The sequence below is a fragment of the Balaenoptera ricei genome, chromosome 8 (genome assembly GCF_028023285.1).
Source record: "Balaenoptera ricei isolate mBalRic1 chromosome 8, mBalRic1.hap2, whole genome shotgun sequence".
Lineage (NCBI taxonomy): Eukaryota > Metazoa > Chordata > Mammalia > Artiodactyla > Balaenopteridae > Balaenoptera > Balaenoptera ricei.
Genome location: NC_082646.1, coordinates 85,326,497 through 85,352,541, shown reverse-complemented (window position 1 = coordinate 85,352,541; position 26,045 = coordinate 85,326,497). Strand labels below are relative to the sequence as shown.

Sequence of the window (26,045 nt, the reverse complement as noted above, 5' to 3'; positions counted from 1 at the left end):
TGGGAAATGAATATCTTTAAGAGTGGGTATGATAAATTCTGTTTTGTTGGTGTGTCTTTGGAGAGATCTCTTAGGTAAGTGGAAATACATTTTAATGTTGTTTTCCCTGGGTGAGTAAGTGACATTCTCTCATGAAACAATAATCTATTAGAACAGAAAGGAATCATCAGGACTATCTAGTTTAATGATCTATATTTAAAATTTTCAGTTTTAGTAATGGAACCATTTTTCAAACAAGGGAGAGGATCCTGAGGACATAGTGTGAGAACTCTCCTGGACTTAGGCGTACTTGAAGCTGGTACCATGCTAGCCCTCTTAATTATGTGTATTACAGATCCCCTCATTTGCTTGAGTTTCTAGCTCTTGTAAACAAACAGAACAAAAAAAAAGAAAAAAAAAATTCTTGACAAATGTAATAAGTTTATTTATAGTAAAATTGAGAGTGAAAAATTATAAAGTATCTTAAGGCTTATTCTATCAAATTTCATCCAGAGTCTGTGATAGTTACTTTATTTAATATTCAGCGAATAATTTTTGACTGCCTACCATATGTCAAGCCCTGAAATTTTAGGCTCTGAAGACAAAAGTGCAAACAAGTAGTTCCTATCCTCAAGGAGTGCTTAGAGTCTAGAAGATGTAGCATCAAAAACAGACATTAAATTATCTCCTGAAAGCATCCTGAATTTTTTATCATGGAACCGTGTAGACAGCCCATAAACTATCCTCATTCAGGTCCCATGTATCTTGAGTCTAGCGAGTCATGCTTTACATTTCACATAAAGCATTCATATTTGAGATATGAATCTTGACTGGAAGAGTTGGACCCACTTTTGAGGAAGGAGGATGAGAGCCTTTGACAGGTGTATTAGTCTTCTATTGCTGCCATAACAATCACAAACTTAGTGGGTTAAAACAACACAAATGTATTGTTTTACAGTTGTGTAGATGTTCAACACAGGTCTCACTTGGCTAAAATCAAGGTGTCAGCCAGGCTGTGGTTTTTTTTTTTTTAAGCTTTAGAGGAGAATCTATTGCCTTGCCTTTTCTAGCTTCTAGAGGCCACCCACCCGCCTTAGTTCATGGCCTCCTTCTTCCCATCTTCAAAGTCAGAAAAGGCAGGTCAAGTCATTCTCACATTGCATCACTCTAACTTTCCATAGTGACATCTCTCTCTGACTCTACTCTTCTGCCTCCTTCTTCCACTTTTTTTTTTCTTCTTTTTTTTAAGACATACCATATGGTTGCAGGATCTTAGTTCCCCTGACCAGGGATTGAACCTGGGCCCCCAGCAGTGGAAGCACGGAGTGCTAACAACTGGACCCCCAGGGAATTACACCTCTTCCACTTTTAAGAATCCTTGTAGTTACATTGGGGTCATCTAAGTAATCCAGGGTAATCTCCCCATTTTAAGATACTTAACATTAATCACGTCTGCAAAGTCCCTTTTGCCATGTAACATAGTATATTCACAGGTTCCAATGTTTAGTGCATGGATATCTTTGGGGACCATTATTCTGCCTACCACAGCAGGTTATATAAGCTTAAAGATAAAGGGTCCTGATACGGCTTGTGATTCACTATTAGAAATTCAGGACCATGTCACCTTCACATTTAGGCATTCCAGCTATAGAGGCTGCTAGTCTTATCACAACATGGAGTAAAATAATGTTACGTTGGCTGGTGTTATAATCATTTCTATTATGGACTAAATGTTTTTGTCCCTGCTCACCCTCCCTCCCTCCAAATTTATATGTTGAAGTCTCAACCCCCAATGTAACTATATTTGGAGATGGTGCCTTTTTGGAGGTAATTAATTAAATTAGGTCGTAAGGGTGAGGTGCTGATCTAATAAGATTAGTGTCCTTATAAGAAGAGACATGAGAGAGTCTTTTATCTCTTTCTCTTTCTCTCTCTCTCTCTCTTCTTCTCCCTGCTTCTCTCTCTCCCTCTCTCCCTCATTCTCTGTCCTGTGAGGACACTGTGAGAAGGTGGCCATCTACAAGCCAGGAAGAGAGCTCTCACCAGGAACTGAATTGGTTGGCACCTTGATCTGGGACTTCTAGCCTCCAGAACTGGGAGAAAATAAATTTCTGTAGTTTAACCCACCTACTCTGTGGTATTTTGTTATGGCAGCCCAAGTGACTAAGACGGACTATGGGCCAAGCAAGATGATTGGCCAGAGACAACCCAGAAACTAACCCCGTTACCATAAAACCTGAGACTGCGAGCCACATCGGCAGAGCAGTTCTCCTGGTTCCCTTACCCTGCTGCTCTCCACCTGGGCACCCCTTCCCAGTAGAGTCTTTTGCTTTTTCAGCACGTGTGTCTCCTCAGACAATTCATTTCTGAGTGTTAGACAAGAGCCCACTCTCAGGCCCTGGAAGGGGTCCCCCTTCCTGCAACAAAATCACCCAGTCTGTGCTATTTTGTTATGGCAGCCTGAACTAAGACAGTTTCCCAAACTGCTTTATTTCCTTCTTCCTTTTTCACTCACTGGCCTGTCTCCTTGCAGCTTCTGCCCATTTGTCTTTGTCCCAAATTTTATTTAAGAAAATAAAAAAGGGCATAAAACATGTTCAAGGCTGGATGAGAATGTAACATTTTGCCCAGAGGAAAATTAAATTGGGAAGCAGCATTCTGCAGGTGCATATTAAGTGAACTGGTGGGGAAAGTATAATTTAGGAGATGGTGAAATTGCATTTGAGTGGAGATGTAGTCATCTCACAGTGCCTGTGTTGATCTAGAGATCATTTTCGTTTTAGTTGCTTGCCTGTGTCATGTACTCCCCACTCCCCACTACATTTCTTTTGGGATCATCAAGAATAGATTACTCAAGAATGATTTGCAGATCAGTGTACAGCTAGGAGAAGGTTCCTGCATTGAACTAAAGACAGGGCAAAAATAAAAATCATGAGCATAATGTTTTTCTTTCATTTTTAATCAGTTGATTTCTCACAATGTATTAGGCAGTAAAACAGGATGTTTAAAATTGGGGTTTCAGGACCTCAAAATGTAATAGATTTCAGGTATCAAAATGAGCCCTGAGACAGACCATCCTCTTGGAATATCAGAGCAGATGGCCAAAACTTCATAGAGAACCTCTAACCCTCATTAAGGATTAAAAAAATGTAGACGGTTGTTTTGTCAAACCCAGGTCTGTGTGCCTGATGCACAGTGAGGCCAAACAAACTGAAATGTTGGAGTGTGGAGCAGAGAAAGGTTTATTGCAGGGCCAAGCAAGGAGAACAGGCAGCCCAGGCTCAAAAGATCCAAACTCCCCAGTGGTTTTCAGAGAAGAGTTTTTAAAGGCAACATAACAAGTGGTGAGGGCTGCAGGGCACAGGACTTTCTTCTGAGTGGTTGGTGGTGAGGTAACAGGGTGGTGTTGCAGAAATCCCGATCATCAGCCCTCTGGTTCCAGCCAGTCTGGGGTCTCAGCGTGTAGTTACCATCCTCCACCTGGGTGGGGGCCTTAGTTCCTGCAGAACAACTCAAGGATTTGCATCAGATTGTTAAGTACATCCCTTGATGGAACTGAGACTCTGTCTTATGGCAGAACTGTTGTTTCTTGACTGCTTTTCCTTTGTTTCTGCCACTCCTTCACTTCCCTAATTAGCAACTACTTGAATTTGCTCTTTTGGAAATCAGGGAAGGCCTAGTGGCCTTCATCCTAGCTTTGTGTGAAGAGCTCTACCAAACAGAGATGGTAACATTTGAGTCCATCAAATCCTTTCTCTTGGGAATTTAAGCTGAGAGACTCAAAAAAGAAGTTCTGATGGATATTGGGTGCTGTGTTGAAAGGAGCCCATGATTAACGACAACATCCATACTGAGGATATTGGAGCTGCTGTGCAGAGAGAAAGGCATGCTAGAAATGAACCTTGGGGGCCCCTGACTGCCTTGATCCCTTTGGGTATTCTCATTTTAGTTCCAATTCCACGAACATCCTTACAATAAAACCTTCCTTTCCTGTAAAAGACACTTGATGAGTGTCTGTCCTTTGCCAGTATAAAAGCTCTGGCTGGAAGAATGTGGTAAACTTCACCCAGCAGCACTGAGTTCACTGCACAATCATTGCAGCCACATCTTCAGTATTTACTTGTATCTCAGCTCCTGTGTGAGGGGCCCTTGTCTTTCTGCTTATTTTAAGGACAGCTGACTTCCTAGATGCAACATCTATTATTTCAGTTGGTTCTGAATGTTTATTATTGTCATCATTTAATGTGAGCTGATTGTCTAAATACCTGTGTCTTCACGTGGGCCAGCAGACCATATTCTAGATACAGGCTTTACATGTGATCATTACATATATTGCTTCAAAGTGGCTCAGATTGTTTTTTTATTATTGATCTTATTTGCTGATCTTTTCAGCATCTATATTGAAGATTGAGAAAGAAATGCTAATGCGGTAAAGACATTGTGCTCTAGATTTTGAAAAATTATATTAAGATGGAAATAGATATATTCCATGTACAGGAGCCTCTGAAGACTTATTGCTTAATAACCCCAATTCTTTTCCTAGCTCCTCTGTGCTTCACCATCTCCCTGGTACTAATCTTTAATGTTTGGTCTAATCAATATTACCTCTCCCCCAGGATCAACCTCTGTTTTCCCAAAGTGGGTTGAGGCTTTGAAGTAATCTCATTTGAAAGGCAGCATTTAATCCTAGTGCCATGTGAGTTCCTGGATTCATTAAAACCTTATCAGTGAACTGAGGGTGAACAACATTTTAAGTTCTAGCCAAAGGTTGCCCAGAGGTCTACCTCTACATGGACCCCACCCCCTAAAATACCCTTGCAGTGAAGCCTGTGGAGAAACAGAGGAGCACAGTAGATAGCACGCAGGCCTTGACGTCATGAGAACTTCCTGAATTCTGTATTCCCCAGTTAATAGCTCCGTGATCATACTGCCTCAGGGAAAGGGACTTTACCCGGGGAACAGGCAGGAGGCACTAGCTTGACTTTTTATGTAGGGTTTTTCACTAGACAGCAGGGCTCTTCAGTGTCATTCCCTGAATCCATTTTCAGACTGAAAGACGAAGGAAGTTCCATTTAGGGAAATTACACACACACAGGCACATATATCTGGGGTCAAAGTTAAAGTACTAATTAACAAATCTGTTTTTCTTTTTTGACCAGAAGCTGGTGATCTAGGGTGTATATGGGAACAATAGTAGATAACTTGTTGTGTTCTTGGTTCATGTGGCTTGGTGTGAAACATTGAATTTAAGTTCCTGAGATACTGTGGATCCGTGTTAAGGTAGCATTACCTGCTGTAACATAAACCCTCAAGTCTCAGTGACTTAACACAAGAGAAGTTTATTTCTTGCTGACATTAAGCCCTCTCAGAGGGAGCAGGTGCGTGGGTGTATGTGGGTCCTCTGGTCATTCAGGGATACAGGCTCATGGATGCTCAGCCATCTTCTATACGGGGCTTCCGTGCTTGCTTTAAGCATTAACACTCAGCCATTCAAGAGGGGAAGAGAGTAGATTCACCTGTGGGAAGGTTTTATGAGCCAGACCTAGACATAGTGCATATCCTTTCTGATAACCTCCGTTGCTAGAACTCAGTTACATAATCAAACCTTTCTACAGGTGAGGCTGGGAAAAGTACATTATGTATGTCTCCAGGAAGACGAGAGAAAGGGTTTTGGTGAACATGTAACAATCTCTGTCACGGTCCAAATCTCTGAGAACAAGTACAGTTTCATCTTTCTCCCTCAGATAGAACCACCTCCTTCCCTCTCCAAAGATCTCATCCATCTCTAAATCCATTTCGCCATTTTCCAGATGTGGCTCCTTATGGGCTGGCAACCCGTGAACTAAAAAGACAAGTTATCTTTTTTGTCTCCCTCCATTCAGTATTCAGTGATGAAGTTGGGACACTTCCACACAATAACACTGTTCACAGTAACACTTCCATTCATAAAAAGGAAGACTAGAAAACATAGCTCAGTGGAAGCAATGATCAAACCCTTCTTGGCAAGCTGTATGTAATCCTGCTTCTTGGCAAGCTGTATGTAATCCTGCTTCTTGGCAGTGGAGGAAGTTCCTTAATTAGTTGATGATTCTTCTGGAGGAACATTCTTTCCTTGTCCATTGTTCTCCATAGCTCCTGGCTCCATCATCTAGAAGGTTCTTCCATATCCATTATCTTCCACAGCCACATTTGAAGTAAGTATTGGAGAGTTGCCATCCTTGGGGTTGTATAGATTTAGTAGCCTACTTCCTGCTTGTCAAGTTAGGGGACCCAAAGGTTGTGCAAACAATCAGGCAATTTTAGTCTGGTCTTGGTTTTGTTGGCAATAAACTCCCTTAAAAACAACTTTCATTTAGTTCCTGGTGCCTATAAACACATCTAATGTTCTCTTCTTAAACATAATTATCAATCTTAATATATATATATTTTTGCTTCCTCACAGTTTAATGGTTCTACCACAAGATAAAAGACCTGGGTGGGAAGGCCACGCCCTAAATCTGTCCTTACCTCAGTGCTGAATCTTAATGGCTGTTGTTCCTCAAATTTATCTTATCTCTTATTATTTGGGATCTAGAAGCAATAGGCTTTGATATGCCATCAAGACTCCAAATTCCTGAACTTTCTCCATTTCCTTTTATGTCTGTTTGTAAACAAGCCATCTCTTTAATAACTAGGAAGTAAAAGTCCAATCCCATTAACATTCAGACTCTTTGTAAACCTTTCCCTTACAGCATGAGCTGTCAAACTCTTTCTATTAAAGGTCTAGATGTAAATATTTTAGATTCTGTGGACCATATAGTCTTGTCACAATTACTGAATCCTGCTGTTGTAGTACAAAAAAAGCATTAGACAATATGTAAACAAGTGTGTATGGCCGTGTTCCAGTAAATTTATTTTAAGAAGAGGGTCAGATTTTGCCTCTGGGGCATAATTTGCTGACCACCAAGCTAAAGGTTCAGTAGGCATGTGGCTATTCTTTGTGTTTTCACAGGGGAAATTTTTACTCTGATTATCACTCTTATTCTGTTGCAGGACCACTAAGCCAGTGCCATATACACTAAGTTTTTTGTTAATGCAGCCCTCCACATCCAGTACCAATTAATGTATTATTAAAATAATGCATTTTTTTCCTAGCATATAAACCCACAGAAATCAGCAACTTAATCAATAGAAGTCAAGTCCATCTGGTGTGCTATAAAGGGTTGTTGATGTTGGGGCACACCATTCCATGTAGACATTCAGGATGCCAGGCTGATGATGGTTCCGTTATCACCAACACAAAGCTTTCAAGGCCACTGTGGATGTTGACATTCAGCCAATAGAGGAAGAGAAGGAAAATCCTTATGAGAGGATTTTGTGGGCCAGGTATGGAAATATCTCATACTACTTCTGCTCACATTTCATTGGCTGGAATATGGATATACCTGATTATGAAGAAAGCCGGGAAATGTAGTCCAGCTTTACAGCCAGGAAGAAATAGGCACAAATCTTGGTGCACACTGAATTCTCTGCCACAGTCGGTAAGTGAATATTAATGACTGAGCCTTTCCTCACTAGCTGTGTGACTTTAGGCTTAGAGCCCATTTCATTTTTCTTACAGTAGACATAAAATCAGAATTAAAAATATAAGGCACGTAAAGATGCCTTGTTAGTTTCAACTCGCAAGCACTTACATGCCTGCAAGAATATAGTAAACACCTGCATAGCCCTCTCCTAGATTTATGTATATTGACGTTATACAATATTTGTGACTGGGATTTATTTTAAGATGTAAACATTACAGATATAGTTTGAGGCTCCCTAAGTACTTTCATTCCTCTTTCTCTTTCCTCACTGTCATGAATCCAGTGTTTATTAATCTTATGTACTGGTATCACTTTTTTTTATCACCTGGAATTCAGTACCGCTGACTTACTGACTAGTTTAAAATCATAGCCACAGCTCTTGTGGGATAATAGCCATGGTATTATGGCTAAATCATTTCAGGAGTGGAAGGCAAAAAATCCTCCCTCAACCCTCACAGCTGGTCTCCAGGTCCAGCAGCCTCTTGGGGAAGAGGGAGATATGAAGTTAGAGGTAATCACAGGTCAGACCATGACGGGCCTTATGTGCTAGCTAAAGATTAGATGGGACTTCCCTGGTGGTCTAGTGGTTAAGACTCTGCGCTTCTACTGCAGGGGGTGTGGGTTTAATCCCTGGCTGGGGGACTAAGATCCTGCCTGCCTGTGATGTGGCCAAAAAAAAAAAAAAAAAAGATTTGAATTTTATCCTCTTGAAAACAATGGGAAATCCCATTCATTATTAAGCACGGTCAAGGTTGTGGTTTAGAAGGACAGTTCTTGTTGCTGTGTGAGGACTGTCCAGAGCTAAGAGAGACCCTTGCCGTAGTGCTAGGGAGGGATAGTATGGGCTTCAACTCAAATGGTGGCCTGTGGAGGAGTGCCTTTTCTTCGCATGGCCCTGGAGGGCTCACAAGTTTTCTTTCTTGCTTCTTCAGGAAGGTTTGCACTCCAGTGTGGCATGGAGGTGCCTCAAGCAGAAGCTGCTGCTGCTTCCTAGCATTTTGACCTGGACCTTTTTTAGCTAAGTGGTGAAAAATTCTCTCTGCATCAGGTTTATAGCTCTTCTGTTGGACTCCCAAGCACCTTACATGCATTATCTTTTTTAACCTTCACAGCAACCTACTGGGATAGTATTCCACTTAAAAAGGTGCGAAAAGTGAGACCCAGAGTGGTTAAATAGTTTACCTAAGATTACTAGAAAGAGTCTAAACTGGGTTGTTTTTAAATCTGATTTACCAACTTGCTACATTGTCTCAAGCCATAACGGCTAATATTTACTGAGGAATTGCTATGTGCCAGACACTATTCTAAGCTTTCTATATGTGTTATTCTGTTTAATTATCGGTACAATCCTCTGAGGCAGATAATATTAGTATCTTTATTTTATAGTTAAGAATCTGAGGTCCAGAAAATTCGAGTAATTTGTTCAAGATGACACACATCTGGTTAAGATGATTAAGACAAATTAACTCTGGTACTTCTAGTACCTGTAACGCGAAAGCAATTATTTTGATTTTCAAAAGTATAGGGAGAAGGAAAAGGCTGTGTTATAATTTAAAGCATCTTATTAAACATTGTAAATATAGCTCCAATTTCAATGTATCAAAATGTTGTAGAGAATATAGCTATAAGCCACACTCAATAGCGGATTTGAATGGACATAGCTGACTATCAGTACCTGCAATTTTGCTTCAATCCTTGCCAAAATGACTTAATATGATAGAGTAGCCATAGGAGAGCTGGGCTAAGAGCTGGGAAGCCAGGATTCTTATCCTGCTTGCCATAAACAGTCTTTGTGATCTTGTCTGGGTCACTTGACATCCTTGGGCTTCAATATCAAAAATCCAAGGAATGAACTAGAGACTCTCCAGTGACCCCATCCACTCTGTGATTCTCTCTTTGCTTTTTCTTTCCCCACTACATCAGAAAGTGACTTCAAATAGTGACAGGAAATTTAAACAAGGAAATACTTTTAGAAATGCAACAAAATTAATTTTAATATCTCCAAAGGTCAGGACAAGTAAATATTACAGAAGCACTAGAAATTTTTTTGTAAGATTCTTTCTACTAATATTATAAACATATAGACATTTTAGTCATCTGCTTTTATGTAAAAAAAAAAAATCCAAATCTATGACTCTGGTGGCAAGTATCTTTATTAAAAAAATAAGATTTAAATAAATTAAACAATCTGAACATGAAACAAGTACATAACTAAGAGAGGTAACATCTCGAAATCAACTCATGAAATAGTTTCAGTATTTACCCTCTTGAAAGAAACAGATTTGGGAGAACATTGATAGACAAAAGACTGATATAGAGAGGATTCTAGAAAACAGCAGGTTTTTTTTTTGTTTTTTTTTCTCATGGCTAATTCTTCCTAAAAGAGCTATTTCTTTACACAAATGTATTTGTAGGTAAGATAAATGTACTTATAAACTTGCCAAAATTGCTTTCAAATCTGCTTTCAAATCCACCTCTCTCCAAAGGTTTGGATCCCAGCCTGGAGGGCAGGGTGATGTAGTTTTTTTCCTACTTCCCAAAGGGAGTTTTGCAGGAGCCTGACAGCATTTGTTCCATTTATTTAAATGATGGAGTAGATGTGGGCTAATTTCCACAAGCCCACATTAACATTTCTCGCTTTTGCCCTTAACTAAAGGGGTTGGCAGTAATAGCTTGTAAATCCTGAGCTCGTTAACCACCACCTGCCTGAACAATTCAGAGAGATGCATCCTGTCTCCATCCACCCTCCATGTGCCAGAGAAGAAGCGGTGAAGCGGAACTGGAACAGATGCCCCGCTTCCGTGGCCTGGCCGGTATTGCTGAGCCCAGCCTCATCAGATAGCCTCAGACATCCTCTTTCAGTGTTGTCCTACCCCCTACCTTTCTGCTCTTACTTTCCTTAAGGAAGCCATTACTGAGTTTCTTACTAAAGTCTAGGCACGAAGTTAGGCATTGAGGCTACAATCACGAAGAAGAGACTGGGGGCTTCCCTGGTGGCGCAGTGGTTGAGAATCTGCCTGCCAATGCAGAGGACACGGGTTCGAGCCCTGGTCTGGGAAGATCCCACATGCCGCGGAGCGACTAGGCCCGTGAGCCACAACTACTGAGCCTGCGCGTCTGGAGCCTGTGCTCCGCAGCCAGAGAGGCTGCGATAGTGAGAGGCCCGCGCACCGCGATGAAGAGTGGCCCCCACTTGCCACAACTAGAGAAAGCCCTCGCACAGAAACGAAGACCCAACACAGCCATAAATAAATAAATAAAATTAAAAAAAAAAAAAAAAAAAAAAAAAAAAAGAGACTGGGACTGCTCTTGAGGGCTCAGGAGTCTTGCAGGAGAGTGCTACATTTAGTACTTTCACCCACTCTAGCTCATTTCCTTCCCCTGGGCCCATATCCCTATGTCTAAGAGGAAGGGATTGCCTGAGAGGATTTCTAAGATTATTAAATGGGAAAGCAACCCCATGTCTAAGTTAAGTAAGACCGAATAAAACTTATGGAACCAGACCTAGAATACAGGGTTGGGTGGTGACAGGCCCCAGGCCCCGGCACTCTCCATTCCTGGAGCTCGCTTCTGCAGGAGAGCAGGGATCAGTGGGGTCTCCCACAGTGGTTTGCAGCCTGGGCACATGTACACACAGACGTCTTGGATGTCTTGGTCCTTCAGGTCAAGGGTAGGCAGCTCAAAGTGTCCACTGCTCTTTATTCTTTGATTTCACTGAAGGAGCAGTAGCTGGGCCCCAGGCCTCGCACGGTGCAGTCAGTGCTGTCGCTGTCACACTTGCCACAGTGACATTCAGAGGCTACTGGGTACGTATACAGGGAGTCTGCGTGGTGAGCACAGCCAGGCACTTTGACCGTCTCGTACACCAGCTCCTTGAAGGTACATGTTTTCTGGATGTTGGGCCTGGCTGGATCCTTGTACACTAGATCCTGAGTGGTTTAAGAGAGAGAGAGTTAGGTTACAGTATTCTGGAACTTTCTGTTTAGCTTAATCAAAATGAGACAGGGATTGAATACCGCTTGCTCTAACATTTACCCACTAAAGCTCACTTATGGAATTCCTGACCAAGGAAACATGATCTCATAAGTGACCTATATGCTATACCATGTTTCCTGATTGTTTTGGAAATCTTACAGAAAATATAAGTTATTCCTTTTCCTATTCCTTAGGTCTATGTCAAAATATTAATTATTTCTCCAACTATAGAGAAAGTTGAATTTTAATATACAAAAATGATGAAAAGGGAAATATGACAAATTTTAATGACTTTCTGTACTTAGTTGAAAGCTATAATAATGACAACTTGAACCATAAAACACTGGAGTTTAATTTCTCAGAAAAGTTTTCCAAATACATTGTCCCTGAGTATTTATAAAATATAAAACACTGAAGTTTAATTTCTCAGAACAATTTTCCAAATACATTGTCCCTGAGGATTTATAAAAAGTCAAAAAATATATAATGTGGAATGTTAAGGCTTAGCTTAGCATGACTATGAAAGCTTTCATGAAAGCTCATGAAAATCATGAAGATTTTAAATATTCCACAGTCCTGTAGACACCTTTCCCCCTTAAATGCTGTGTATTTTGCAGAGCTCTCAGTTTCAAAGGCTACATGGTTTGCATATAAAAACTTTAATCCTGGTAGTATAGGTTTATTCTAACACTTTCTAGTGAAAAAAAAAATTCACTGAGGGAAGAAGTTGGCACTTCTGTTTATTTCAATATCATGCCACCAAGTCTGTATCCCAGGAAGATATGATAAGTGGAGTTTGGTTAAACTCATTTACCACCCCATAAAGTATATTTCATTAAAAATTGCTGTTTTCAATTTCAGTTTATAGAATGAAATGCTGCATAGATAGCCAGGTGCTATAGGGGAAAAAAGAAAAAGTAGAAACTGCTTCTTTACTTGGATTAATTCGAAGAAGCTGCGTGAACATAAACTAGTAGTTTTATGCCTCTGTGCCTTGGTTTTCTCAACGGTATAAAGAAGTGAGTGGGTTTGCTGATTCATTTTGGTTCTAATAGTCTGCAAGGACTGATTGTGTTCTCAGGATGCTTGTTGACATTTGTATTCAGGTGGGCCAATAAGACAGTTTTTATAACGTGGCTGTGTTTTTATATGGCTTGCAAACATATTTTGATACTACCTTTATTGTAGAGATATGGCTTCAATTACAGAAATTAGCTTTTGGGGAATATTGTAGCTCTTCTATTATTAAATGTGTGTATGTTTATCTCTATGTAAAATCTAGTATAGAACAATTTTTTTAAGTTGTTTTAAATTTTAAATAAAATTTAAAAAATAGATTTGGCATATTACTAAATCGATCAGATCAAATCTGAGGCTTTCTTACATTTACCCTAATCAAATATAAGTCCAAATGTTTAACTGATATCATGGTAAATAACCCCAATCATAAAACAGACAGTACTGGCTAAGGGACTCATGGCTATTCCTTGGGAAACTTAGAATATTGATAAAGTGGGAATTAATGAAGCCCGCCTCGTCCAGACCCTCAGCACCCTCACTTCCAGCAAAGCAAAGTACCTACCCGGGTGTAGCAGTAGCCCTTACACCATGTGGTGTTCATGCTTATGCAGAAGCCACATTCCTCTTTCTCCACCGTGATGGTGATGTTGGTCAGCTCGCAGCAGTTGCAGCAGATTGCTGTCCAGCAACAGAAGAGAAAGCAAAACTGGACCAACTTCATCCTGGGCTGGGAAGCAAACAGTTAAGGCCCATGAGAAACCAAGACCAAAGCATTATAATTGTTATGTAAGTTGACCAAACCAAAAATAATTGGTCTACCCATCCTCTCCAGTCACATTTTGCTCCAGCAATGTTTTTTCCTTTTCTTTACGTCTTCGTTTCTTGAACAATCATTTCTTCTTATTCTCCTCCTCAATTTTTTTTTTTGTCAAAGTAGGAACATATTATAGATCAAAACTCTAATATAATGATTTAAGCAATGTTTAAAGATTAGGGTGGTACTGCTGACTGTCTTAAAGTGAATACGCTGAAGCAAGTAATTTTAATCATCATATTTGTCCCTTGATTATCATTTTAAAGACTATTTTTATTTAAAAAGAAAAAGAAACTTCTGTATTACAAAACTAGTTCTTCATTTTTAGCATCTCATAAGTATTATCATTTGCTCTTGCTCCAACCTCCCCCCGCCATTGTTTAAAACAAGACTCTTTCAGAGGCCAGGTGAATGGTCTATGTAAAATCAATTGCTTGCTAGCAGTGATTACAGTGTATTAACCATATTTAAGAAGCCAAGTTGACGAGCACAAATTCCCTACACAACAGAAGTTGGAAAGCTCTAGATTTGTTCTCCAGATCCTGAAAAATCTGTAGATTTCAGAAGTAACTGTCACTGCTTGATAACTATAGATGCTGAGACTCACCTGAGGTTGGCTGCCTTGTCTGGGGAATGCTGTAGGCTGAGTCTAGTCTCTGTTCACCTTTTATACAAAATCGTCTGAAACTAACACCTTGTGGATTTGTTGGGTATTAGTAAGAGCAATGTTAGCCTGAAGCTTACTGTAAGTGAATCAGTGTTTAGATAGACAGGGAGATCAAGCCTTACTAAAGTAGTCTAAATGCAGTAGATCAAGAAAAATAATGTTACCAGAGATGATTATTTTATACAGATTAAATTTGATATAGTAGAACACCCACTCCTTTACCTTGTCAAATTAAATCTGACTCTGAGTTTTTCTTTTGTATCTTTAACTCAGGGAATTCAGAATCCTTTCCAAGTGTTGCTTTGGCCCTGTTGAGGTTCATCAAAAAGATATGGTTAATAAGTTACTCCCAGGGTAGATTGAAAGCTGTAAGGGAAGAAACAAATAGAAAATCTTTCATGATCTGATTCCTGTCTAAAGTATAGACTGTATTTCTATTTACTTCCCACATCCAGATCCTCTAATCTCAAATGTTATTCTTTGATGCTTTACTTGTAATTCTTCAAATGTTCTGCTGATTCATTTCTCTAGGTCTTTGCATGTGTGATGTTCATCCTGCCCGAAATGTCCTTGCTTCCTCCCTAAGTCTCCTACACCACTCACCCCTGGCAAATTCCTCAACCTTCAACACTCCTTTGCCAGCGTTTAGGATGGGAGATAGAGGAGGGCTTTAATTACCACCTTCTTTTTGTAATCCTTTATATATCTCTGTTTCTCCCAGTAGACCAAGAGCTCCATGGAGACTGGGATTGATTTGTTTAACAAATATTTATTAATTAAGCAGTGTGGCTGGAGCAAAGGAACAATGGTGGAAATACTAGGATGTGATGTCAGAGATGTAACGGAAGTCACATCATGTAGGACCTTTTAGGCTGATATAAAGGCTTTGGTTTTTACTGTCCGTGACTGGGTACCAATTGCAGGGTTTTATGTAGAGGAGTAACACAATCGATCTGATTTAGGTCTGAAGGGATCCCTCTAGCTGCTGTGTTGCTAATGCAGGGGGAAAAAGGTAGAAACAGAAAGTCCTATTAGATGCTATTGCAGCAATCTGGGTAAGAAATATTTGTTCAGACTAGTATGGTAGCAATGAAGGTAATGAGACAATCGGATTCTGGATATATTTTGAAAGTAGAACCAACAGAATTTTTTGAGGGATGAATGTTGGATGTGAGAGAAAAAGTCAAGGATGACTCTAAGGATTCTGGTCTGAGCAACTTGAAGGATAATTTTGCTGTCACCTGAAATGGATGGCTGTAGGCATAGTAAGTTTTGGGAAAAGATAAGGAGTTCAGTATGGACATGTTGAGCTTGAGGTATCTTTAAGACATCTAAGTAGAATGCTGAATCTGGATTTTGGGAGAAATATATTGGCTGAAGGTACACATTTGGGAGTTGTTGACATGAGCCTAGAAGAGAGTACCATGGGAGTGGGTGTGAATAGAGAAGGTAAAAGGACCAAGAGTGGAGCCTGGTGTATTCCAACATTAAGAGGTCAAGGATAAGATTAAGTTTTTTTCTTCCTTTATCCAAAGAAACAGAAGGGTCATTGAGGAAAGAAGGGAATGGAGAGGATGTGGTGTACCAGAAGTCAAGTAAGGTGAGTGTATCAGGAGGAGCGAGTGACAAGTGTACCAAATGCTGCTGACAGGTTAAATAAGAGGAAATTGCACACGGCATGTGGCAATGTAAGGTCGCTAGTGTCCTTGGCTAGAGAAGTTCCTTTGGAGTGAGGGGAACAAAACCCTGATTGGTATGTGTTTAAGTGATTGGCAAGAGATGAATTAAAAAAAATACAGTTGAATATAGATAACTTTTTTCCCAGGAATTTTGATCCAAAGATGAGGAAAGAGCTAGGTGATATGGTAAAGTGGAAATGGGGTAAAGATAATTTTCTTTTGATTTTTATGTTTTAAGATGGGAGAAATAAATGCTTGTTTTTTTTTTTGTTTTTTTTTTAAAGAATTGTTTTAATAGATTTTTAAAAAAAAATTATTTATTTATTTTTAGCTGTGTTGGGTCTTCGTTTCTGTGCGAGGGCTTTCTCTTGTTGCAGCGAGCGGGGGCCACTCTTCATCGCGGTGAGCGGGCCTCTCACTATCACGGCCTCTCTTGTTGCGGAGCACAGGCTCCAGACGCGCAGGCTCAGTAGTTGTGGCTCACGGGCCTAGTCGCTCCGCGGCATGTGGGATCTTCCCAGACCAGGGCTCGAACCCGTGTCCCCTTCATTGGCAGGCAGATTCTCAACCACTGCGCCACCAGGGAAGCCCAACTGCTTGTTTTTATGGTGGTGCAAATGATTTAGTGGAGAGTGAAAAATGATGATGTTGGAGGAAGAGAGAAGTCCTGCAGTGTTCTTGAGTAGGTGAGAAGAGATGAATCTTAGAGCACAGGTGGAGGGACTGGCTTTAGACAGGAGGATGGAGAGCTCATCCTGTATCAGGTAGGAGGCAGTGCTGTGGGTGCAGGTGCTACTGGATGGGGAGGTATGGTGAGTGCAGAAGATGGTGATTGTTAGGTGTGGTGATAATCTCTGTGCAAGCTCTCCTGAGATTAATTTCATTTTCTCAGTAAAGTAGGAAGTAAGGTCATCATTTCAGAATTAAGATGGTGGATGAATTGCTGAGGATTGAGGGATGAAAAGATTTGAATAGTTTTCTGAGACTGGGAGAGGGGTTGAGTTATCAGTGAGTTAGGCAGAGTAAAACTGCCTAGCAGCATTAAGGGCCCACTTGAGGTTTATGGTAAAAAAATTAACATGAGGCCACAAAACATGGATGTTCATTTTTCTTTTGCCCAGTTTAGTGACAGGGGTTCAGGCTTATAGGTGACAAATAGTTGGATTTATCCAGGCTTATGATTTTATCAAACATGCATGACAAAGATAAAACTTCGCAAAGTAGTGGGCACTGTAAATAATAATTCAGCATTTATGTAAGTGATATCTGGAATGGAGAAATACTTTTGAAATCTGTTAGTAATAGGTAAGTAAGCATATTATCAAAGTTATAGAATGGATAATTAAATTTTATATAATGCATATTAAATGACATATACTCATGATTCCTGGAAAATTATAAATCCTTTCAGTTTCTCTAAAAGAATACTAACAATGTTATGACTATTAGTTACACCTTGTGTTTGAAATTAGCTCTTTTTATGTTATCTATGTGTGTTCACAAAGTATATTTATATGAATATATGTTAACCTATGTGTTTTAATGACTAATGTATATACAGTGTTATTAGCTCTTTACATATTCAGTTTGAAATATTAACAACTTCTTTTTATTGAGCACCTACTATGCCCAAGGCACTTAACTAAACACTTTAAATATATGATCACATATTATCTTTACAACAACTTTTTAAAGGGGTTACTATTATTGCTCTTTGAAAGATGGGAAAACTGAGGATAAATGACTTGCTCAAGACTGTGGAACCTGTAAGTAGCAAGGCTGGAGTTCATACCTAAGTCTGTTTGGCTCCAACACAGAGAGCTACTCTTCAAACCATACTGACCTCAGTAGTTTATAATTCTCACCAATCCCATTAGTGGGAGAGGGGCCAAGACAGAAGCCATTCAGAATTTAGACAGGTATTCCTAATGTCCATGTTTATACATCCATCCACATTTAGGTCAGAGGTCCCCCCAGATAACCCTATTTTCCTTGGCCTCTCAAGAGATCCCCCAGACCTTTCTCCTAACATCAAGCCTCCTATAGCCTAGTTTATCTGACTAGTGTATTTCCTAATTAGGTGTTATTGTTTTCACAAAGCTTGTCAAAATATTTTATTGATGAAAATTTAGAGATCTTTTTTATTTACCTTTGTATTCCCAATAGGAAAAGAGTTTCTAGTCCGCAGTAGGCACTAATACACTTTTGTTGAACAAATTGAAACACAAATCACTCGTAGTTTACCTTATGCTCTGCTGGTCCATAGTCTGTTTGCTAGCTGATGCATTCCTTGTTCTTCTCTGTTCTGCTCTTGGGAGAAAGGACCTCTGCAGGCTACCTTTCCCAAGCTGCAGTGTCAGCAGGCTTTTGCCTCTGGGGAGGAAGACTGGAGAGTGAAAGGAGGGGGAAGTCAGAGCATCTGTCTCCATTTTTTTTTTTTTTGGCTGCACAGCGTGGAATGCAGGATTTTAGTTCCCCGACCAGGGATTGAACCTGGGCCCTTGCCAGTGAGAGTGCAGAGTCCTAACCACTGGACCACCAGGGAATTTCCACATCTGTCTCCTTTACATTCTTTTTTTCTTTTCCCTGGGTCCAGGCCACAACAGGTAGCTCTTCTCTTAGTTTTCCCAGCTTTTGTGAGGAAACCCCTTTTGTGGTTTGAGCTTCTGCTGGGTGGTCTCAGGTTTTGCCTCTGGAAACCCCACTTGTATCCCTCCCATCCTGAAGGTGAATGGGGCTTCTGGTGGCTGCTGATCTTCGGGTTACGTCCTTTCTTCTGTCTGGCTTCTCAGCGGTTCTAACACTTGCATAATTAATTCCCTGGATTAAATTCCCTGTTTTACATATTAGGAGTGGTTTCAGATTTCCTTGGAAACTGACTGATAACACCCATCTTTATTTTTAGCCCTTTATTGCTGGGTTTTAGTATAGTAATATTAACTCAATATTTTAAAAAATATTGATTATTTAAGGAGACCCTATGTCAAATTCTTACTTTATTGGCTTGAAACACCTCCCCACTTCCCAAATTCACATGTATTTTTTCTCTCTTACTTGAGAGAAAAAAGGTTCTATTCCTTAGGTCTGAGATACGTTTCTCCTACAAGTACTTCTACAAGATTTCCATTTAGATGTAGCTTCTTCTAGGAGTCATTTACTCATTCCACCTTACACAGTAGTCAACATTCAATACTCATTCCAGTACTTTCTGTTTTATTTCCTTAGTTCCCAGTACCTATTTCAGTGTTAACACTCATCACATTACATTTTAAATGAACAGCAGACTTCTCTCGTGAATTCTGGTGAACCAATGTCCACAGCTGTGTGAGCATCCTTAGAATTTCTACCTGTGCATATGCTCAATGACTTACATCGTTTTTTCACTTGTAAAGATTTTTTTTTCAAATGATTTCTTTATGTTTGTGTTTAAAAATAGGAAATTAAGGACCTGTGCTCATATCTTGTTTTGCTCCTTCTATGGTCTGGTATCCTTTTCCTCCTTCTCTTTTGTCCATGAGATATATGTGTTGTAATGTAAAATTTTTAAAAAAGTTTAATATATTAAATTTTCTAATTTAAATTTATTTTAGTCATTTAAATTTATTCCCTTTGTTTAAATTACAAAGTAATATATGACATATATGATGTGATAATTCCATATAAAGTGCTACATTTTTATTAAGTTTTTACCCTACCAGACTACCCAACAGTAGTTGAGCTGCATTGTCCAGTATGGCAGCCACCAGCCACATGTGGCTATTAAGCACTTGAAATGCAGCTAGTCCAAATTAAGATGTACTGTAAGTGGAAAATACCCACTGGATTTCAAAGACAAAATAAGAGTGCATGTAAGCTATCTCAATGATTTTTGTATTGATTACACTGAAATGACATTATTTTAAATAAAATTTATCATTAAGTCAATCTCACCTATTTTTCTTTAAAAGTGCTTTATTTTAAAATGTGGTTACTAGAAAATTTTAAATCATGTAAGTGGATCACATATTTCTATTGCACAGCACTAGTATAGAACTTGTCAGCTAATGTAAATTTCTAGAGGTCACAAGACTTGCTCACTGGTCTAATGTCTGGTTCTTGTTCATTACACATTGCCAGGCTAGGTCAATTGGTAAAACCCTGAAAAAATAATAAACTGAAAAGCCCACTGGTTGTCAATATTTATAAATATGAAGATACAATAATGTACTTTATATTTTTCAGGGAAGGGGTCAGGAAGGTCAGTCTCCATGTTAGCAGGTAAACTTCTTGTTCTCATCCACGGAGGCAGTCAGATGGACGTCTAATTCATTTTGTCATAACAGTTTATGATGTTTCACAGCTTCCTTAAGCTCATGCATATCCTTTAAGTATTATTGTCCTCATTTTACAGAGCATAGACATTTATTGAGCAATTACTCTGTACCAATCACTGTGCTAAATGTGTACATCAACAGCCTAATGAATTACATATTACTATTATCTGTACATTATAAATAAAGAAATGAGGGTCAGAGCAGTGTATTAAGATACCCAATGTCACAGTAAATAAGTGGCAGAGCTTCAAGTCCAGACCAGGCAAGGAGACTCCAGGGTCCCTGGTATTCTTCCTTCAGTCACATAACTATTTGCTAGACAGACTGGACCAGTGGAGGAGAAGCACCCAGGAACTAAAAGACATTGCCATTGCTCTGCATTAACATTGTGTGTGTGTGTGTGTGTGTGTGTGTGTGTGTGTGTGTGTTGTGTGTGTGTGTGTGTGTGTTGTGTGTGTGTGTAAATTTTAGAGAAGCCCCATTTGATTCCAGACAAGAGAGAACCAGCAACTGGGGAGATTAGAAAAGCAGAGATTTAGAAAGAAGAGAGAGGAGAAGGGTATGGAAACTATACAATGAATCATTAATCCAAGGAGACGTGTTAGAAAACTGGAGTCTGAAACCGAATCAATGGGATAAAAAGACGGGACACTAAACAATGAGTTAACTTACATTGAACATGTAAGTGCTAAGCTTAGTGCTAAATATTTTACATGCACAATTTTAATTTAATCCTCGCAGGAACCATAAAATAAGTATTATAATCATCTTCATTTTAAATATGAGGAAACTGTGACATAGAGAGTTCAGATATCTTTACCAAGTTCATGTAGCTGGTAAATGGGGGAACTGAAATTCAAACCCAGGCTGTCTGGTTCTAGGGCCTGTGCTTTTACCTATTACACTGTTCTATCAGCCACTCTCATCAGAACACAATTCAGACTATTTTAGAATAAATACATGTGTACTTCCATGCCCTTTAGAATAAATTTTTATTCTTTCACTATGTGTACAAAGAGGGAGTCATGCTGGAAGACCAAGATATTGTCTTACCTTCTACAAAAGAAGACAGTTCTTCAAAATAAAACCTGTCATTTACAGGAAACATGAATAAAAAATGAGGCAGGAAGCATTTCTTAGATAATTCAACCATCACTATGGCATAGAAAAATCGCCAAATATTCCATGTACTTGCCCACATCGTCTAGCTTCTTTGCATTTAGGTTGGGGCCATGTGACTAGTTCTGGCCAATGGGCTGTGAGCAGAAGTGAAGTGTTTTATTTGTGGGCTATATTTTATTTGTGGGTAAAGATCTCTTGCATGACTCTCCAGTGCTCTCTCTCCTTTCTGTGGGTATAGCAGAGGCTTTGTCTTCCTGGTGATGCACCTAGAAGTTGATAGAGACTCTGACAGCCTGTGTCCTTGGACAGATGTGTAGAGCACAGTCTCCTCTGGTTTAGGTATGTAGCATAGGAAAGAAATTAACCTTTATTGTGTTACATCATTGAGAATTTGAGGTTCTTTTGTTAGTGTACCATAACCCAGCCTATTCTGACTAATAAGTCTTTACCAGGTTACCTAGAGGGCATAACAGCCTACTTGACTTTGTATGTTACCAAACCACAGGAAGAGGATAAAAACATACAACTGAAGCCAGGAATCTGTTCTAATATGACTTTCAGAATTGTCCTTTGCTTTTCCAAAACTTTCAATCCCCCCACTCTGTGCTCTCTCTGTTCCTCCAGCAGAGCAGGGCAAAACCACAGCATCTATGCAAGTTATCTTTAACAAGACTCCCTTTGCCTGGATTTGTTTCCTTCCTTGAAGCAGTTTAGAATGCTTAGGTGCTTTCTAGACATTCCATCTCTCCACTGCTTTTCAACAAACAACAACAGAAGCATCAATAATGGCAGCAAAACTGAACCCTCCAGAAAATTATTAAAAAACACCGGCTGATTTTATAGCTGCTCTACTTGTTTGAAATGGCTAGGGTAGCTTCCTTTGCAAAACAGATTGCTAGAACCTAAAATTTGTCCAAGGGATAATAACTTCTGGTACAAAGATCTAATCCCATATCTAATAATAACAGTTAAATATAGGTAGAAGGTTGAGAAACCAGGTTGATGGTGTGAGTCTTCATAAATATTGGCAAATTCTAGAGAATTTCCTTTTCTTTCTCAATATACAAATGACCCTATCTGAATCAATATCAGACCACATTCCTTTGTTTCTGATCCTTTGCTATCTTGACATCTATCTGCCACATTTCACTAAGAAACCTAGAAGGGGAATGGAGATACTTTGAAAGAGAGACATATATGTTTAAAGAAGACAAAAGATAATTTATTGCTTTAATTCTACTTTGCCTCGAGAGTTATTTATATCACATTTCAAAAATTACTTTCATCTTTATTATCTCAGTTTATTCCCAGTCAATCCTCGGAACAATCTTTTAAGGTGGCAGGACAGACATCCCTATTACAATAAGGCAAAGAATTAAACCACTGAGTGACTTGCCAGTGGTTACACTGAGTGGCAGAATTTTGACTTGTAGCTCAGCTTTTTATAAAATCGGAATTTAAAGCATTCTATTTTAGGTGACTCCAGGGTTTATTTTAGCACAGAGAAAGAGAGTGATTTCAGGAACACAATATGACAGAGACTTCTATTTGTCCCCTGATATCCATTCTCTTTCTATTCTCCCACACGAATAGACTTTGTAGGTGGGTATATGTCTGCCTAGAACAAAGAGTAAAATGCCTCTACCTCCCTTTCAGCCAAGAATGGCCACGTTTTGAACAAAAAGATACGTAAGTAGAATGTTGTATGGCAGTTTTTAGGAACTTCAGGGGACAGGTGGCAAGCAGCTTTTGCCCCATTTTCTTCTTTCTTGTCCTGTCCTTCCTCCATCATGCCCCTTGTAAAGTGGGTGTGTCATTTTGGACTAAGAGGGCATGGGCTACACTCTATAGTCGGTGGTACAGTGACCTAGAAGCACATGAGTTGCTGAGGACTTTTCACAGTAGTCTAGCCCTAGACTACTGAACTTCAGAATTTTAAAGGAAAGGGAAAACAATCTCTATCTTGTTTAGGCCACTATTATTTTGGGTCTCCATTACTTCAAGCTGAATGACTGTCACTGATACATGTGGTCAAAGTCATTATCTCAGGGCAGAGTTCCCATTCTTAGGTCAAATGCTTAGGATAACTACCTTTATAGAGTCTGTAGAGGGCAGGGGATGCCTCTGGTACCATGAGACGAACCTGAGATTGAGTCTTGGCCATAAGATATTGGAAACCTCAAAACTGCGGAAGTTGCCATTTTAAAACTACAGGTTATCGTCTTCTAAAAAGATGGAGATTGTTTTTTTAACATCTTTATTGGAGTATAATTACCTTACAGTGTTAGTTTCTGCTGTATAACAAAGTGAATCAGCTGTATTATACATACATCCCCATATCTTCTCCCTCTTGTGTCTCCCTCCCACCCTCTATCCCACCCCTCTAGGTGGTCGCAAAGCACCGAGCTGATCTCCCTGTGCTTTGCAGCTGCTTCCCACTAGCTATCTATTTTACATTTGGTAGTGTATATATGTCTGTGCTACTCTCTCACTTCGTCCCAGCTTACCCTTCCCCCTCCCCGTGTCCTCAAGTCCATTCTCTTGTCTGCGTCTTTATTCCTGTCCTGCCCCTAGATTCTTCAGAAGCATTTTTTTTTTTTTTTTTTAGATTCCATATATATGTGTTACCATACACTGTTTGTTTTGCTCTTTCTGACTTACTTCACTCTGTATGACAGTCTCTGGGTCCATCCATCTCACTACAAATAACTCAATTTTGTTTCTTTTTATGCCTCAGTTATATTCCATTGTATATATGTGCCACATCTTCTTTATCCATTCATCTGTTGATGGACACTTAGCTTGCTTTCATGTCCTGGCTATTGTAAATAGAGCTGCAATGAACGTTGTGGTACATGACTATTTTGAATTACGGTTTTCTCAGGGTAGATGCCCAGTAATGGGATTGCTGGGTCGTATGGTAGTTCTATTTGTAGTTTTTTAAGGAACCTCCATACTGTTCTCCATAGTGGCTGTATCAATTTACATTCCCACCAACAGTGCAAGAGGATTCCCTTTTCTCCACACCCTCTCCAGCATTTATTGTTTGTAGATTTTTTGATGATGGCTATTCTGACCTGTGTGAGGTGATACCTCATTGTAGTTTTGACTTGCATTTCTCTAATGATTAGTGATGTTGAGCATCCTTTTATGTGTTTGTTGGCAATCTGTATATCTTCTTTGGAGAAATGTCTATTTAGGTCTTCTGCCCATTTTTGGATTGGGTTGTTTGTTTTTTTGATATTGAGCTTCAGGGGCTGGTTGTATATTTTGGAGATTAATCCTTTGTCAGTTGCTTCGTTTGCAAATATTTTCTCCCATTCTGAGGGTTGTCTTTTTGTCTTGTTTATGTTTTCCTTTGCTGTGCAAAAACTTTTAAGTTTCATTAAGTTCCATATGTGTATATTTGTTTTTATTTCCATGTCTCTAGGAGGTGGGTCAAAAAGGATCTTTCTGTGATTTATGTCATAGAGTATTCTGTCTATGTTTTCCTCTAAGAGTTTTATAGTGTTTGGCCTTACATTTAGGTCTTTAATCCATTTTGAGTTTATTTTTGTGTATGGTGTTAGGGAGTGTTCTAATTTCATTCTTTTTTTTTTTTTTTAAAAGGGTTATTATGGGATTATATGAAATCATGTGTGTGAAACTTTTTTTTTAAATTAATTAATTAATTAATTAATTAATCTATTTTTGGCTGTGTTGGGTCTTCGTTTCTGTGCGAGGGCTTTCTCCAGTTGCGGCAAGCGGGGGCCACTCTTCATTGCGGTGCGCGGGCCTCTCACTATCGCGGCCTCTCTTGTTGTGGAGCACAGGCTCCAGACGCGCAAGCTCAGCAATTGTGGCTCACGGGCCCAGTTGCTCCACGGCATGTGGGATCTTCCCAGACCAGGGCTCGAACCCGTGTCCCCTGCATTGGCAGGCAGATTCTCAACCACTGCGCCACCAGGGAAGCCCTAATTTCATTCTTTTACATGTAGCTGTCTAGTTTTCCCAGCACCACTTATTGAAGAGCCTTGTATTTTCTCCATTGTATATTCTTGCCTCCTTTATCAAAGATAAGGTGACCATATGTGCATACGTTTATCTCTGGGCTTTCTATCCTGTTCCACTGATCTGTATTTCTGTTTTTGGGCCAGTACCATACTGTCTTGATTACTGTAGCTTTGTAGTATAGTCTGAAGTCAGGGAGCCTGATTCCTCCAGATCCGTTTTCCTTTCTCAAGATTGCATTGGCTATTCAGGGTCTTTTGTGTTTCCATACAAATTGTGAAATTCTTTGTTCTAGTGCTGTGAAAAATGCCATTGGTAGTTTGACAGGGATTGCGTTAAATCTGTAGATTGCTTTGGGTAGTATAGTCATTTTCACAATGTTGATTCTTTCTGTCCAAGAACATGGTATATCTCTCCATCTGTTTGTATCATCTTTAATTTCGTTCATCAGTGTCTTATAGTTTTCTGCATACAGGTCTTTTGTCTCTTAGGTAGGTTTATTCCTAGGCATTTTATTCTTTTTGTTGCAATGGTAAATGGGAGTGATTCCTTAATTTCTCTTTCAGATTCTTCATCATTAGTGTATAGGAATGCAAGAGATTTCTGAGCATTAATTTTGTATCATGCTACTTTACCAAATTCATTGATTAGCTCTAGTAGTTTTCTGGTAGCATCTTTAGGATTCTCTATGTATAGTATCATGTCATCTGCAAACAGTGACAGCTTTACTTCTTCTTTTCTGATTTGGATTCCTTTTAGTTCTTTTTCTTCTCTGATTGCTGTGGCTAAAACTTCCAAAACTATGTTGAATAATAGTGGTGAGAGTGGGCAGCCTTGTCTTGTTCCTGATCTTAGTGGAAATGGTATCAGTTTTTCACCATTGAGAATGATGTTGGCTGTGGGTTTGTCATATATGGCCTT

At 39.5% G+C, this 26,045-nt stretch overlaps 1 protein-coding gene across 1 annotated transcript; it reads right to left on the bottom strand.

The window, feature by feature from the left end:
- Positions 1–11,242: 11,242 nt before the first annotated feature.
- LOC132369916 (follitropin subunit beta) lies at positions 11,243–13,260 on the bottom strand. The gene is made up of 2 exons (XM_059929627.1): positions 13,102–13,260; positions 11,243–11,473 (listed from the first exon to the last, which is right to left on the bottom strand). Exons 1-2 carry the CDS (start codon positions 13,258–13,260, stop codon positions 11,243–11,245), a joined length of 390 nt encoding a protein of 129 aa, XP_059785610.1.
- Positions 13,261–26,045: the final 12,785 nt, after the last annotated feature.

What these genes read in the sequence shown, in the direction of transcription:
- LOC132369916 (XM_059929627.1), bottom strand. Translation starts at nt 13,260, where the DNA reads ATGAAGTTGGTCCAGTTTTGCTTTCTCTTCTGTTGCTGGACAGCAATC. An exon ending in AGGGCTACTGCTACACCCGG is followed by an intron (nt 11,474 to 13,101) that starts GTAGGTACTTTG and finishes TAAACCACTCAG; the next exon opens with GATCTAGTGTACAAGGATCC.